Source organism: Solanum dulcamara, chromosome 3 (assembly GCF_947179165.1).
Source record: "Solanum dulcamara chromosome 3, daSolDulc1.2, whole genome shotgun sequence".
Classification (NCBI taxonomy): domain Eukaryota; kingdom Viridiplantae; phylum Streptophyta; class Magnoliopsida; order Solanales; family Solanaceae; genus Solanum; species Solanum dulcamara.
This window is the reverse complement of record NC_077239.1, coordinates 24,785,894-24,801,844: the sequence shown is the minus strand read 5'-3', so window position 1 is coordinate 24,801,844 and position 15,951 is coordinate 24,785,894. Positions and strand designations below refer to the sequence as shown.

Sequence of the window (15,951 nt, the reverse complement as noted above, 5' to 3'; positions counted from 1 at the left end):
TAATATTAAAATCTTAATGCAACATCTTAATATTCAGATGTTATTCAGTTAAAGACCTCTAAATCTTAATGCACATCTTAATATTTAGATGCGCATTCAAATTTACACATCTTAATCTTAATGAAAACAGAGTGTGAGACATTTTAATCTAACTAAAAATAAAGGGATTAAATTTATTTACACCCCTTAAAATTGATTTAAAAATCGTACAATCTCCTCCATATTCTCTTATGACTATTTTATCTATGATATTTTCAATCCTTCATCCATGCAATACTTTATTATACTATATAATATCTTATCTTTTAATCTAGATATCTATTAATTTTATTTAAATTCATTAATATTATAAGTAAAATAATCTTTATACGAATTTGTTGAAAACTATAATACTATTTTTTTATAATTATTATTTTAACATGACATGCATTATATAAGTACGCATGATGTGTTATTTATGTTCAGTCATATCTTATTATCTATTGTTTATATAGATAAATGAAATTTTGGTTGTAAAAAAATATTTTTAAATTGTGAATTAAATTCATTTACAATATAATTAATAGGAATTTTGTTAGTTATAAAATATAGCTCAATTACCGACATTGAAATATGTTTTAAAAGTTATTACACTAGAATTATTATTATTAATAATAATAAAATTATAGAACATTATTAGTTTACATACTCAATTAGTATTTCTTACTTTTCTTTTTGCATCTCGAAAATATTATTACTTTTTCTATAGAAAATTTGTTACACATATTGAAAAATATCAAATGTCACGATTCTTAAAATGTAAAAAATAAAATAAAGGTTGATAATTTGAAAGGTAAAATAGACACTTGGAAAAATAAATTATGTTAAGGGAGAGGAGTGTCTATTTTTCAAATCTGAGGGGGAGTCTGATTTGGTGTGTATGTTATGAAAGGAAAATATTTTTCATAGAATTTTTTTTTCTAAAATGTTTTCTTGTGTTTACGTAAATAAAAAATATTTTATTCAAAAAATATTTGTGTATAATCTAGAAAAATATAATGGAAGGTGAGGCAGGTTAGGGGTGGTGGGGATGGGGGAAGATGAGGTGTGGTAAAGGGTGGGGAAGACACAAATGTCATTTGTGGAACTTGACTTTTGGCTTATGATCATAAGTTAGAATTTTAATTTATGTTTTTTGACTTATTTTTGTTATTTTTAACTTAAAAATAAGTGCTTATAAGGACTTTTTAACTTTACTCAAACACTTCAAAATTGCTTAAAAATTATTTGGCTTAAAAGCACCTAAAATAAGCCAATTCAAACGGGCATTTACATTTGAGAATCAGTTTTCTCATTTTTAAGAATCTTATTTTTGTAGAGAAAAAATATTTTCCAAAAAAATTGACCAAACAAACTTGAAAAAATTAGAATATATTTTCTCAAAAATGTTTTCCTCCATATGGAACTAACAAGGAGTGTAAGAGACTGTTTCGCTTAGCTTATTTAAAACAGTCTATAAGATGAAAACAACTTATAACCCCAAAAAAATTAAGTTGGGGTAGCCGAACTTATTTTTTTGGAGGGCTTATAAGTTGTTTTAGATAAGTTAAATTAAAAAGACTCAATTGTTTTTTTGGATTTATTTTAAGCTCAAAATAGCTTTAAGTTGACCAGTAAAAAACTCAAAAATAATTGAAAATAACTTATATGCCAATCCAAACGGGCTCTAAGTTATTTTCATCCTAAAAACAAATGAGGCCTTAGTAGTTCATGATGCAAGACCATGTAATTTATAGTTTATTTTGTGATTCATGTCACTATGATCACAACTAAGATCATCAGCCTGTGTTCCTTAAAATCCTACAAAAAAATACACTCATACATAGAGATCAACATAAGCCAACCTCACCAGCTACAGAGTAATCAGCTTTCAACATGAATTGGCACACTAAAGAGCAACCAATGGGTAGAACAAAGATATTCACAGGTAAATTTTGTCAATAAAGGCTGAAACTTGCTCTATTTTCTTCAACTTGGAAAAGGTATAAACAATTGTACAATTCACAAAGGACGTGGACTCAAATGTTACAGTTTGTTTGTGTAAGCAAATAAACAAAAGAACCAACTTTTTCCATATTCTGAACAAAGAAAAAATTAACCTGGCAATACTATTCTGGAAGTATTTGTATTCACATCTGAATAAGCCCCTGATGCCACTTCTGCATCCAATCCAGCAGCCCATCTCCTTAGAACCCTCAACAATGTTGCTGCTTTTCTTCTTGCCCTCCCTGTTCCCATTCCCATTATTTCCCAAATCACCCTCTCAATCCCTTGAACTGCTGCCAATTCCGCCACCATCTCCGATCCCCCTTTGCGACACATGTTCACTAGCGTTGCTGCAGCGCTCTCTCTAGCTCTATCTGTTCCATCCCTTAATACTATCGCAAGCTTTTTTATCAATGGATATGCGGCTGCAACGGCCACAAATCCACCCTTCTTCACCACCACTTCGAGAATTGTCACCGCCTCTTCAGGTAGTCCATCCATAATCTCCGCTACCATTTCCACCACCCCACCTTCAATCAACTTTCCAACTGCCTCCCTATCTCCCGCCAAATTCAAAATAGCTACCAAGGCATCCCTCTTCGAATTCATTGGCCCCTCACGTGCCAAATCCATCAATCCATTCACGACACGTGTCTTCCGAGCTAACCTCTTCTTGTAAGCAGGTACACCCGACAAGCTAAAAATGGTTGCTGCCGCATTCCCCTTTGCCTCCCATGTGGCACCAGACCGTAACACTTCAATAACTCCGTTTAAAACTCCGTCCGTTTCCATTATCCTTGTTTTGTTTGCCTCAAGAATAGATAGATTGAGAATAGTTGTAACTGCGTTAACTTGTAGACTAGGATGCTCAGAACCTAAGAGCTTAACCATTAACGGCAAAGCTGCAGCTTCAGCAATGCAGGCTCGGCTATCCGAGTCCGTCTTGGCTAAGACTCTAAGCTCATGAACAAGTCGGTTGGCTGATTCTACAACTTGGGAAGCCTTCAACTTGTTAACCAAAAACGACACCGTCATTCTCGTGGCTTCCAATGCCGTTTTGTTGGTAACAACACCGTTAGATTTAACGCTCAACTCCGTTGACTCAAAGGGTATTTTCTGCTCTCTGCACCACATAGCTATCAAATTCTTCAACGCTGAATTTGGTATGAGGTTCGTGTGGGTCAGAGTTTGACCCGTTTTGGGACACGTGGTATGACCCGATTCGAACCAAAGGGTTATTGAACTGCGGTCGTATGTTTGTCCCGTGGAAACCACCACAGGATCTCTCATCAAGTCGAGAGAAATAGGACATCTGAAATCAGCCGGAACATTGACATCCGCCGCCGCTGCCGCCGCCCGTCTCCGCCGGGAATTTGTTCTCGGGGTTGAACCGCCGTACAACACACATTTAGCATATCGAACAAAGCCGATCAACGCGATGATATCTGATTTTGCTTTCTCATCTGTTTGACTTTGAATTTCCTCTTCCAATAACTCAATTTCATCCCTGCAGCTTGTACAATCACGCAAAGTTAATTTATCAAAAATTTCGGCTAATTTACACTGATCAGGGACGATTTCTCTTTCAATTCTATCGAGCATTTCGACAACTTGAGATCGTAAATCTCGATCCTTGGGATCGACATAAGCTAATTTGTCCGAGCTCTGCTTCGTGATGAGAATCAGCAATTCCTGAACATCGTCGTTTAACTTGAGCTTTTTAGAAGGAAGAATATCCAATAGAGTGGACAATTCAAGAGTTAATTCATGGAAAATATTGGAGAACACATCAATCTGCATAAGTAGCCACATCTTACTACAATTACGGCAATCTTCAAGCAAAGTCTTCATTCGCTGTAAAACTATGTACAGTTCGTCGAAGCATAAAACTGCGGAAGGAGGAAAGCCAGTTATAGGTTGTTGTGATGTAGTGGGATCATCTGAACATTTAAAATCTCTGCCGAGTAGTTCCTCGAATAATATTGATAAAAGCTTGGATTTCCTGATGATGGAATATGTATTTCTCTTGAGGATAAATAAGAGAGGTTGTAGAGTAGAGATTTCCGATGATAAGAGAAGAAGGGATTTAAGGAGATTGCGATCAGAGAGGTTCGGAGCCACGAAACAGTCCGCCGACGGCCGACGTTTTCTTGGCTGGAAAGATTCAGGGGAAACTGCCATATTCTAATGATTGAATTCTGAAAACAACAACAAAATCTTGAATTGAATCCTATTTAGATGAAATGAAAAGAGGTATGAAATGTTGAACAAATCAAAGAATGAAAGAAGACTTTTCTTGGAAGTGATAGGAGAGGTTTTTTTTTTTTTTTTTTTTTTTTTTTAGGAAAATGGAAAGTATTGGATGAGTTGTAATGGGGACGGACTGTTTCATCCAACTTGCACGCCTTTTTCAGGCACTTTAATTCTTAAATTCTGATGTAATTTATATATTATATTAATACTATTTGGTTGACAGTTAGTTATAAACTATAATTAGAGAATTACCTGTTGTTAAAAGTTAATTTGGTAAGAGGTCCATAAACAAAGATATTTTATTGGTTTGAAATATCTCATGTAATTGTTTTATCCCACTTTCTCTATAGATAAGTAATCCAGTTGAGCTAAAGCATTATACTACTGGTAATTGTAGAAGATACTTAATAATAAAATTTGAAATTAACTTCATTCCAACGAATTACATTATACTACTGGTTGCAACACGTTAATTACTACGTAGTGTCATCTTTCATATGTTACCAACTCGTGTTTAATGTATACCAAGTTAAATTCATAAGCAAGTTTACTATGGAATGGTTAATTCTAACAACTTAATAACAGTTCTCTCTTCTTTTTTTTTTGTCCAGAATTTATATAATTAAGCTCACAATTGTATAAATTCAGAATTTATTTGTATAAATTTAGAATTTTCTAATTGAATAAATTCATAAATTGTATATGCTTATCCTATCATGTATATAATTATAATATTGATACATTTGATTTGTATAAATTCTGAAAAATTTCTAAATTATATAAATCTAAAATTTGTATATACTTACTCTATTCGTATATTGCCAGCGAATTATACAAACTGATTTGTATATTCGCAGCGAATTATACAAACAACTGTTATAGCTATAGTTATGGAATATAATTACATAAACTATAGCTATTTCAGCCTATTAAGATTTTTATAGTAGCTATTTGTGAAAATTTCACTAATTTTTTTAATTGAAATTGGATCAGTGGCCCATTTTATTAAGGAAAAACTAAACTCATGCCCTATAAAAGTAAAATAATTACAGACAAATACCCCTTTACAATTCATACCCCCAAAGCATGCGACTCGCGACGAAGATGCCATCGTCAGTATTAATATACTGACATGATATCATTAGGTTTGTTTCGATCCGTAATAATACTATCATAGTATATCTATATACTGTCATGGTATCATTAATGTCTACCTCAATCCTTCAGCGACGTTTTTATGATACTATCATATACTGGTATGGTGTTATTAAAGATTGTTTCATATAATCAGTAACACTCCTCAAATCATGTGTAATACCATCGCAGTATGTGAATATTAATGATGTCATCACATAATATCATATATAACAACATGGCATCATTCACCAATGAGCAATCCTTCAAGTATATATCATATACTGAAATGATACCATCAAAACTGTTGAATGATACCATCATAGTATATGTATCATAAAGGTTTTCCTAAGTAATTCGATATTACATGAATGATACTACTACAGTATATTCGTATGTTATTATAATATTGAAAATTTTTAATGAGACACAATTAAAATCCTCAATGATATCATAACCATATATTGCATATGTTATGGTATCATTAAGGAATCAAACATTTAGGAAAAATTGCACAAATACTGAATGATACTCACAGTATCATAACCGCGTATTAGGCCTAGACTAAAGGGGGTACAAGGGGTAATTAATTTGGGCCGAATGGGTACAGAAAGGAATTATTTGGGGTGAGATACAGGATGAACGATGATAAATAATTTGTTTAAAGAGTTCATTTTGTGTATTTATTCCTTTTATTAATGCTCAAAACGAAGGTACAACAGAGTAACAAACAATTTTAATTTAATTCCGTATTAGTAACAGAAACAAGGAAGAAATTCAACTACTCTAATTTCAGAATTTGGGTTGATTACGCAATAAGAATCAACTTGTATGTAATTATGTCAAAAGTTCATTCGACATTTATATTAAACCAAATGCTCCCCTTGAATCTCTAAGCTTGATATGTGCAACTTGGCGTTTGCTTTGATTGACGATGGAATTTTGTGTCACTGCTTTAAAAGATAATGTTTAAAACTTTTAAAAAAATAAAAAGAAAGAAAGAAAGAAAATCTTAAAAACTTTTTTAAAAAAATAAAAGAAAGAAAGAGAATGTTAAAAACTTTCAGATTTTACATTTCATCTTCTCTTTTAATTCTCTCTTTTTCCTTTTTCTTTAATTTCTAGGAGTTACTGGCTTTCTTGTGTCTTCAATTTGCCATTTTTCATTTTAACTTCCAATCTTTTGAGAAGACTTTCGGAGGCTAAAAAATTAAAATTTAATAAAAATTAAAATTTAATAAAAATTAAATTATAATTTGATAAAAAAAATATTATATTGCTAGTGATGATTTGTAGTGATAGTGATAGTTTGTGCTAGTGACTAGTAATAGTGATAGTAATAATTGTGATGGTCGACACGATGGTAGCAGTTGGTAATAGCGGTGGGAATAGTTATTAATTGTGATGATGAATTTTGTTGATGTTAGTAATTTATGGTGATGGTTGAAGAATGTGTTGTGTTTGACGATGATGTTGGTGGTCGTTGGTGATAGTGATAGATGTGATGGTGGAGGTAGTTGGTAGAATGAATTAGTTGCAATGGTGATAGTCGATGATAGTGGTGGAGGAGGTGGCAACGACGATAGTGGTGATAGTGAATATAATTATAATGATGGAGGTGGTAGGTGTGGTAGCGACTGACAGTAGTGGTTGACAGTGATGATAAGAGTTGATATAATAATAATGATAGAGATGATAGGAGTTGGGATCGAAATAATAGAGCATCATACTGAAGCTAATAATTGCAATTTTTGAACAATGATAAATCAGAAAAATAAAATAATTATACTAAAAAAGGCATAATATTATTTAATATGATTTGATTAAGTGAGCTACTTATTGGAAAACTAATATAAAGCACATAAACTTATTGAGAGAATAATTAATCTTTTTCCTAAACAAGATTCTTTAATCACTAAAATATTACATTATGAATGCTATTTTACTCTTGTATGAGAATAAAGAATCTTTTATTTATAAAAGTCAAAAGCTTCTTCTTCAAGAAAATGATAGATATAAAAGAGTGTTGTAAATATATTTTTATCGTATTGAGTGTCTATTATGTAAATTTATTGGGAGAAAAGTTAGAAATCATATTTGGGGATCAAGTCAGTTTTTTCTATAAATAAGGAGTCCCCCCCATCATTGTAAAGAACGTTTGAATCTATGAACATCCCTCAATCTCTAATCCTTCCAGAAAAATAAAAATGCTTCCATTTTCTCTCTATTTTATTCTTCTTATTGTTTTATATAGTTTCATAACACGTTATAATAAAGAGACTCTACATTCTCAAAGAGTGAAGGTTAAGTTTGAAGGCTAAGGTATTATTTATTTTCCTTCTTTTTAATATCGTTAATCTTACGAAACTTGAATTCGGTGCCCCTCATAGTTCGAGCAAGAACTATCCTTTGTGGGTGTTGGATGCTGACATTTATTTGGATGTTATGAATTTTGAAGACACCATTAAAGATGAAATAAAGCATCAAAATAAAATTGTGCTAAAACTATAACATTATTGCATCATCATCTCGATAAAATTCTGAAAATTAAATATCTTATAGTTAAGGATCCACTTATTTTGTGGATAAACCTGAAATAAAGATATGACCACTTGAAAATGATCATACATCCAAAAGTACGATATAATTTGATGCATCTGAGACTACAAGACTTTAAAATTCTTTTAAATTGTGAATTTTCTTGCAAGTTAATTGTGAAACCGTCACCAATGAAAGTTGAGATTGAGTCCCCTGCATTCTTGGAATGTATATATAGGGATATTTATGAACCTATTCACCCACCTAGGGGGATGTTTAGATACTTCAGAAATTTAGTAGTGGTGATAAAAAAGTTTTGAATTAAAAAAAAGTGATATTGACTTAATCAAATGTCATTAAATAGAATATGGACCTGATTAAAATAATTAAATACTTGGGTGCATATAAGAATTTATAAATTTTAAAATGTTTTCCCTCTTATTTCATTTTCCAATTTTAAAATTTCTCCCATTTTTTATTATATACCAATCTTATCCATTTTTCTTTCTTTCTTTCCCCTTCTTTTTAGATTCTCTCTCTCTCCATCTATCTTCTTCTTTCTTTCCTTTTTTCTCCTTTCCTCCATCTTTTTCTTCTCCTTCCTTTTTGTCATCTCCATTTTTGTCACCACTGTTGTCGCCGCCGTTCATTCTTGTTATCACATTTTTTTTATTTATCTTTTTTGTTTTTATTTTTACGAATTGTTTTGTTTTGATTTTGAAATTTTCAAAAAAAACAATAAAATTAGTTGTTGAAAAAAATTATGCAGAACATCAAGTAACTATAATAGTTGTTGCAGCAATTGCGATAATTGTTGCAACAAATATGATAATTATTGCAGGAATTATGATAGTTGCTACAAATAGTTGCTGCAACAACTATCATAGTTTCTACAACAACTACAATAGTTGCTTGATTTTCTGCAGCAATTTTAACAATTATTTAAATTGTTGCAGCAATTGTTGAATTATTGTTGCATCTTTTTGCATAGTTATTGCAGTAACTTCGATAATTGTTTAATTATTTTTTTTATAAAAAATAAGATGTACATAGGAGGAGCTGGTGAATACGATGGTGGTTGTGGTAAAGAAAAAGGTTGGTGGTGTTGGTGGTGATGATGAAAGAAGAGGTGATGGTTGTTGTGGCAATGATGAAAGAGGGGGAGAATGAGGAAGAGGTGGTGGTAGAGGAGGAGGTAATGATGATGGTGATGGAGGAGGAGGGAGAATAACGTGATGGTGGTGGTGATGTAGGAGGAGGAGGAAGAGTTGACGGTAGTAGCAAAGGAGATGATGGTGGTGAGAGTGATGGCAGCGGCGGTAAGAGGGGTAGAAATGATGTTGGCAGCAGAGGAGGAGGAGGGGGTGATGGGGTGGGGTGTGAGGTTCTTTGTGTAAATAATAAAATTTGAGTGTTTTAAAATTAATGTCATTAATACTAATCTTACAATTGTCACCTTTACTCAATAATTAAGACTTGTGTCACTCTTTGTTAGTTTTGAAATTTTTTTGTCACCTTTAATAAAAAATCCCTAGATACTTCATGGTCCTAATAGATGTTTCTTCTAGATGGTCTCTTGTGTGCCCATTGTCATCTCGTAACTTGGCGTCTGCAAAATTATTGGCACAAATAATATGATTACGGGCTCATTTTTTTGATAATCAGATTAAGTCTATTCGCCTTGATAACGCTGCAGAGTTTTCATCCAAAGCATTTAATGCTTATTGTATATCGATTGAAATTGAATAAACCCAATACTGAAGTAAATTATCAATACGGGTGTGCATTTTATCGTGATGAGATCTTGGCTCACCTTTAGAAAAGGTGGAGTAATTGAGAAGAAATGAATATGAAATTTACTTCTAAAGTAGTAAATCTGAAATGTACTCAAGAAAATAGCACATGTTATTATAAACTTGAAGTTTACTAGTGCAAATAATTGGCATGAACGATTTGATCATTCCAAAGATGTGCATACTAAGTAATCGACATATACTAAAGAACTAGAAGATTCTTCAAGAATTTTTATATTGCATGTTCTTATGATAAATTGATTGGATCAACTAATGCTAGCTAGAATTAAATCTCTAAATTCTGAAAAGTATAAAATGTGAATATGGGTCCATTCATCTGTCATGTAATATGTTAAAATGATGCATCAATAAGTTGATCACATGTGCGTTTATTGTCAACTTGCAGTTTGATATTCGCAAAATTATTTGTACAAAATAATTGAATTAAGAGCACAATTTTCAGAATATGTAATCAAGACAATTCATCTTGATAATATTGATAAATATTCAAGCTAATGTGACATTAAATCTCTAAGATAAATAGTCAATTATTGCTTACGAGAACAAAACTTCATTGTCTGATATATAATATATTGCATGCAAAAGTAATTATATGCATCAGATCAATAAATTATGATCAATTTTTCTCTCATTTGGTTCAGAGTCAGGAACCAAATATTTTTCATCTAGTAATTTTTGATTTGTGGTATATGATAATAAATATACTATGATACATAAAGATGGATTCTTAAAATAGATTGGGAAATATGTTAGTTTGTCTAACATAAAGGGGAAACAATAAGCAGTTAAGAAATATGTTATGAATTATCATTAGTACAATCCTCATTCGAAAGATAATTCAAGTCAAATACTAGGAGTATTTGCTGATCCAAAATTGATTTCATATTTAGCTGCAAATGTTCCTATTGAATGTTCCTGAAGGACAGAGTCTACGACATGCATGAAGCATGATAGATCAATCGATCTTTTAAAAAAATAATTCTTAAAAAAGGGGGAGGAACAAATGATTAAAATGATCATAACGTGGAGGCAATATGCTCTTGAAGAGCATGTGACATAACACTTCATGAAACTTCATGAGAGGGGTAGGTACCCCAATGAAATAACACGATCTCAATAAGTTATGTCGCATTGCAAACCGATACAAATGGTACATCATCGATGATAGCTTTGATACAATATAGTACAATATTGTTAAATATTCTGAGCATCTGAATTCTACAGTCTATTAAAACATGTTGATGTAGAAATAATTATCACTGAAATAATGCATCTTGATAAGCGTAAAACTTATTTGACTTGCAATCTATACACTAGAAGATGTATTCATGCATCTAATATTGAATATTGTCACTTGACAAAATTGATATGAAAATATTTGAAAGATTCAAAATGCATGAACCATATACAATTTCTTGAAAAACTTATTTATAAACCTTATATGGATTAAATCAATCAAGAATATTTCATATTGTTGTGCAAGTTGATAACTTGAATTGATTTCAAAAAGCAATAGTATATCTGCTTAAAGAAGTTGAAATGAAAAACTTGCAGAATTCTTTGGTTTGAAGAACTTCATCATTAAATGGAAGATTCATAAAAGGAGATAGAACAAAACGCATTTCGCCAAAATTTTTCTACACACATGAGCTCCCGAGAATGGTGAGCGTGCAACAGATTTGTTCAAATGATAATATGATTGATTTATTCATCAAATCTCTATCAGCTATAATTTTTGAGAAGATGGTGTACAAGATTGGAATGCAAAAATTCAAGTCTTTGGATTGATGTTCTCATTAGGGGGAGTTAATACACGGTGTACTCTTTTTTCTCACAAGATTTTGTCCCATTAAATTTTCCTTGTAAGATTTTCAATGAGGCATCCAAAATGCATATTAGATATATGTACTTTTTTTTCTTCACTAGAATTTTTTTCACAGAATTTTATCTAGTAAAATTTTATCGAGGCACATAATCTATCAAATAGACATTCAAAGGGGAGTGTTGTAAACGTTTGTATCATAGTGAATATCTATTATGCAGATTTATTGAGAAAAAAATTGAAAATCGTACTTAGGGATCAAGTCAATTTTTCCTATAAATAAAGAGGTTTTCCCTCATTGTAAAGAACATCTGAATCTATGGATATCCCTCAATCTTTAATCCTTCAAGAGAAATAAGAATACTTCTCTTTTCTCCCTACTTTATTCTTCTTATTGTTTTATATAGTTTCATAACAAAAAGTTTTATTTCATCAACAAGATATTTTGTGTACCAAGAAAATCTTTTTGAATTTAAATACAATTGCGGTAGAATCCTTATAAGATGAAAAAACCCAGGGCAAATCTAACAATAAGTATTGTAGCGATAGACAATATTGTTTGACAACGATGGTAATTGTGCTGACAAAGGTGGATGACGACGATAATGGTAGTTGACAATGATGATGGTTGTGATCAGATAATGGTCAAAATTATCCACACAATTATTTTTTAATAATATTAAGACTCTGTTCAAAATTTTAATGATTAAGATCTATTCAAATAAATAAATGCTTTAAATCTTTATGTGAACGATATATTTAATAATTTAAATATATAAATTCTTTAGATTCATACCTCCATTAAGTGCAAACAAATGTGATTGTGAATTATAAGTGGATCTTCTCTAGTATTTATTTAAAAAGCTTTTTCCCCTTCGGAGAAGCTCACAACACTTCACTTTCTTGAAGAATCGAATCCACAATGTTAAGATCGGAGATGGATGATACTTTTCACTCAGCTACCCTCTTGTAAAGTTGTGTTAAAACTCAAGTTGTCCTCTTTTTTTCTGGCTTTCCCCTATTTTTGAATTATTAAAAGCAAAAATGTAATTAAATATATTGATTATCTCGTGTTATTAATTCAATACAATTTCTTAAAACGGAATTATTTAAATTTTAGCCAAAATTGGACGAATTATACTCGTTATGAATGTATTTTATAGGTCAAAGTCTTTCTTAAAATAGTTTTTTTATTGACGTATAATAGTTTTACTGATTCACAATTTAATAAAGATAAGTGTCAAAACACATCTAAACTATTTTTTTTGAATTTCATACCTAAACTATTGGAAATGTGCGTTTCATGTCTATATTATCATTTATTAGTTTGAGAAATACACATCAGTGGTGTGTGTAATACACTCTCTCTATTTTTTGCAAAAACCTTGCCACATGGATAAAATATTTCACCTAGACAAAAATTAAATTAAATAAACTTCGTCCTTTTATTTTTTAAAATTTCTTATATAAAATATGTTTAAAAAATTCATACGTCACCCCCTCCCCCACTCCTTTCTAAAAAAATATTATTATTTTTATTTTTTAAAAATAAAATAAAATTATATGCACTCCATCTAACCCTCTGCTTTTAATTTATTTTTATTATATTTTTATTTATTTTGAGTTAGATATATGCATATATTTTTAGAAAAATATTTTTTTTCTACTTGCGTATCAAATGTAACAGAAATAAAAATTGTATTTCAAGAAAAGTCTTGCGGCGAGAAATTTTTTGGAAGCCAAGGGTTATGTGGGGTGGGGTATATTTTTTTTTTAAAAAATATTAAAGTAATATCTAAATTATTATTTGAGGGGGAAGGAGGAGGAGGAGGAGGAGGAGGGGATGAACTAAATTTTTTTTAAAATTTTTTTTATAAAAGAAATTTAAAAATTAAAAATAAAACTAAAATATTGAGGGGTGGGTGGGGGGATTATGGTAAAGAAAGCGGTGGAGTGGGATAAGAAAAATATTTTATAATGATTATTTTTTTGGAGGGGGTGGGGGATATAGTAATACTTTAATCTTTGATATTAACTTATAATAATTTATTTAATTTTATTAAGGTGAAATATTTTGTCCATGTGGAGTGTGATGTGACAATTTTTTTTAAATGAAAGAGAGAGTATACTACAGATATTATGATGAGAGTAGAATAAAAATGAGAGGTGTGTTTCTCAAACTAATAAGTGATCGTTCATGTATAAAACTCACACTTTCAATAATTTAGATATAAAACTCAACAAAAGAGAATAATTTAGATTTATTTTTGATACTTATCTCCAATTTAATGTATAGAAAATTAAGATGATGGTAGAAAATAAATAGATGATGAGCTGTTGGGCATCACTGCCTAACGACTTGCTTCTTCATTTTTGGCAACTTTAATGCAAAATTATATATATCAAAGTTTGGTGAGGATAAGAGATGAATTATTAGGATATAAAATAAAGGTAAAAGACAACCTGGTCTTCTTGTACATATTTGCGTGTAGCCTTTTCTTTATTTGTTAAAAATAAAATTATATCCTCTTTTCACTTTCTTTAAGCTTCCCTTTTTGTTCTTTTTTATCATTGGACCATTTCGTGGCAGGAGCAAATGTATTTCCACACTTCCTGACGTTGCCATTACTTCATAAACCATAACTACCAAATCCCCCTACCCTACCATCTAATCTTCTTTCATTTCCTTATGCCCCGTTTAAACATGATTTGAAGTTACCATATTTATTTTGAATTTATTAAGTTATATTTTTTATTAATATAAAAATTATATAAATTGTTAAAGTTATCAAATTTTTATCATTTTTTAAAAAATCTTACCAAATAAATCAAATTATAGTTTATAAATAAAATGTCGAAATGTCCTAAGGCACTGTATTGACAAATCATATATCTCTATATTTTTCTTATGAATAAAATATTTACGGTTACAAATTTCAAATATACATAATTTTATAAAGAATCATTAGTCAACAATAATAGTAACTAGCTAATTTTTAATATAATCTTTACCTAGTACCAAAAATCTTTTCACGCCAATCATTGTTTTTTTTTTATATATATAAAAATATAAACTCATGAGTTAAGTTTTACAATTTTTTTAAAAATCACGATTTGAAATCTTAAATCCTACTTTTAAAAATAATTGAAATCTTGATTATAAATCCCATAACCAAACACTAAATTAAAATTATAATTTAAAGTCGTAATTTCAAAGCGCATATCTTCTTCTTCTTCTTTTTTTTTGTGAAAAAAGAGAATATTTTTTTATATATAATATGCATCCATACAAGAACAGTGGCCAAAGGCATTACATACATTGGGATTTCCTACTACATTAGCATCATAATGCTTAGTAACATAATTCATACTATCCGTATCAACGACAGGCATTTTTATGCCTCACAAAATTAGTTCCATCCTGGCCTGCTTCAAGTGTTTTCAAAAGAAACAAGGGGAACTGTCCATTCCACCAATTCTACATCTTGCGCTGATTTTATAACATCCTTAGCTAGTATATCAGCCACCTGATTCTGATCTCGTCGACTATGGCTGATCTGTGGGTTCCTCGGAGCAATTCCCTGCATTCATCAATGATATTAGTATAAGATTCATGTCCTTTCAATGCGCATATCTAAACCCCGCTTAACTAAAGAATATAAAGTGCTGTTGGTTAGGACTAAATCAATTTCACAAACCAATTAGGTGTGAAGGAATAAGAGCATCTACTAACTTAAAATAATGCATGATGTGGAGTGGGCAAAACTTTTGTTAATCCATTAATTCAATATTCTCCCACCAAGAGATACATAATTGAGTCCTAATTAATTTTAATTCGCATTTTGTTTTAATTGGCGGACAGTTTTTGTCACGATCCAAAATCTAGGTGTGATGACACTTATCTATTCCCACTAGACAAGTCAGCCTAAACCCAACAAATACGGAAATAATAGCGGAAATAATTAAAAACAGGTAATTAAAAGACAATAGCAGAAATCTTAGTTAATTACAAAATCTCCCACATACTGGTTTTCACATGTACAAGCCTTTAAATATATAGATACCGAAATAAATACACGTCTCAAAACTCTGTCTCTCGAATAGAATAAAGTAAAAGTAAAGAGGAACAAGAAAGACTGTCGGCGTCAACATCTACCTCTCAAATCGCCTTCGAAAGCCTCAGATGAAAAGAAAGAGAACTGGGTCACTATCCGAGGTCGGAACCTACACAAGTGTAGATAAAAAGGGTGAGTACCACTGACACGGTACCCAACAAGAGAATAACTAAGACTAAGCTAAGCTAGTAAATACACGTACACCTCTCATAACAACCAACCGCTCATACTACAACCTACATAGAAATCA

The 15,951-nt window shown here is 30.9% G+C and overlaps 1 protein-coding gene across 1 annotated transcript; it reads right to left on the bottom strand.

Annotated features, from left to right (window-relative positions):
* Nucleotides 1–1,999: 1,999 nt before the first annotated feature.
* Nucleotides 2,000–4,331, bottom strand: LOC129882477 (U-box domain-containing protein 16). The gene has a single exon (XM_055956775.1). The coding sequence runs from the start codon at nt 4,204–4,206 to the stop codon at nt 2,134–2,136; it is 2,073 nt and encodes a 690-aa protein (XP_055812750.1). The 5' UTR covers nt 4,207–4,331; the 3' UTR covers nt 2,000–2,133.
* Between the last annotated feature and the right edge of the window lie 11,620 nt (nt 4,332–15,951).

Excerpts from the sequence above, each read along its gene's own strand:
- LOC129882477 (XM_055956775.1), bottom strand. The coding sequence starts at position 4,206 with ATGGCAGTTTCCCCTGAATCTTTCCAGCCAAGAAAACGTCGGCCGTCG.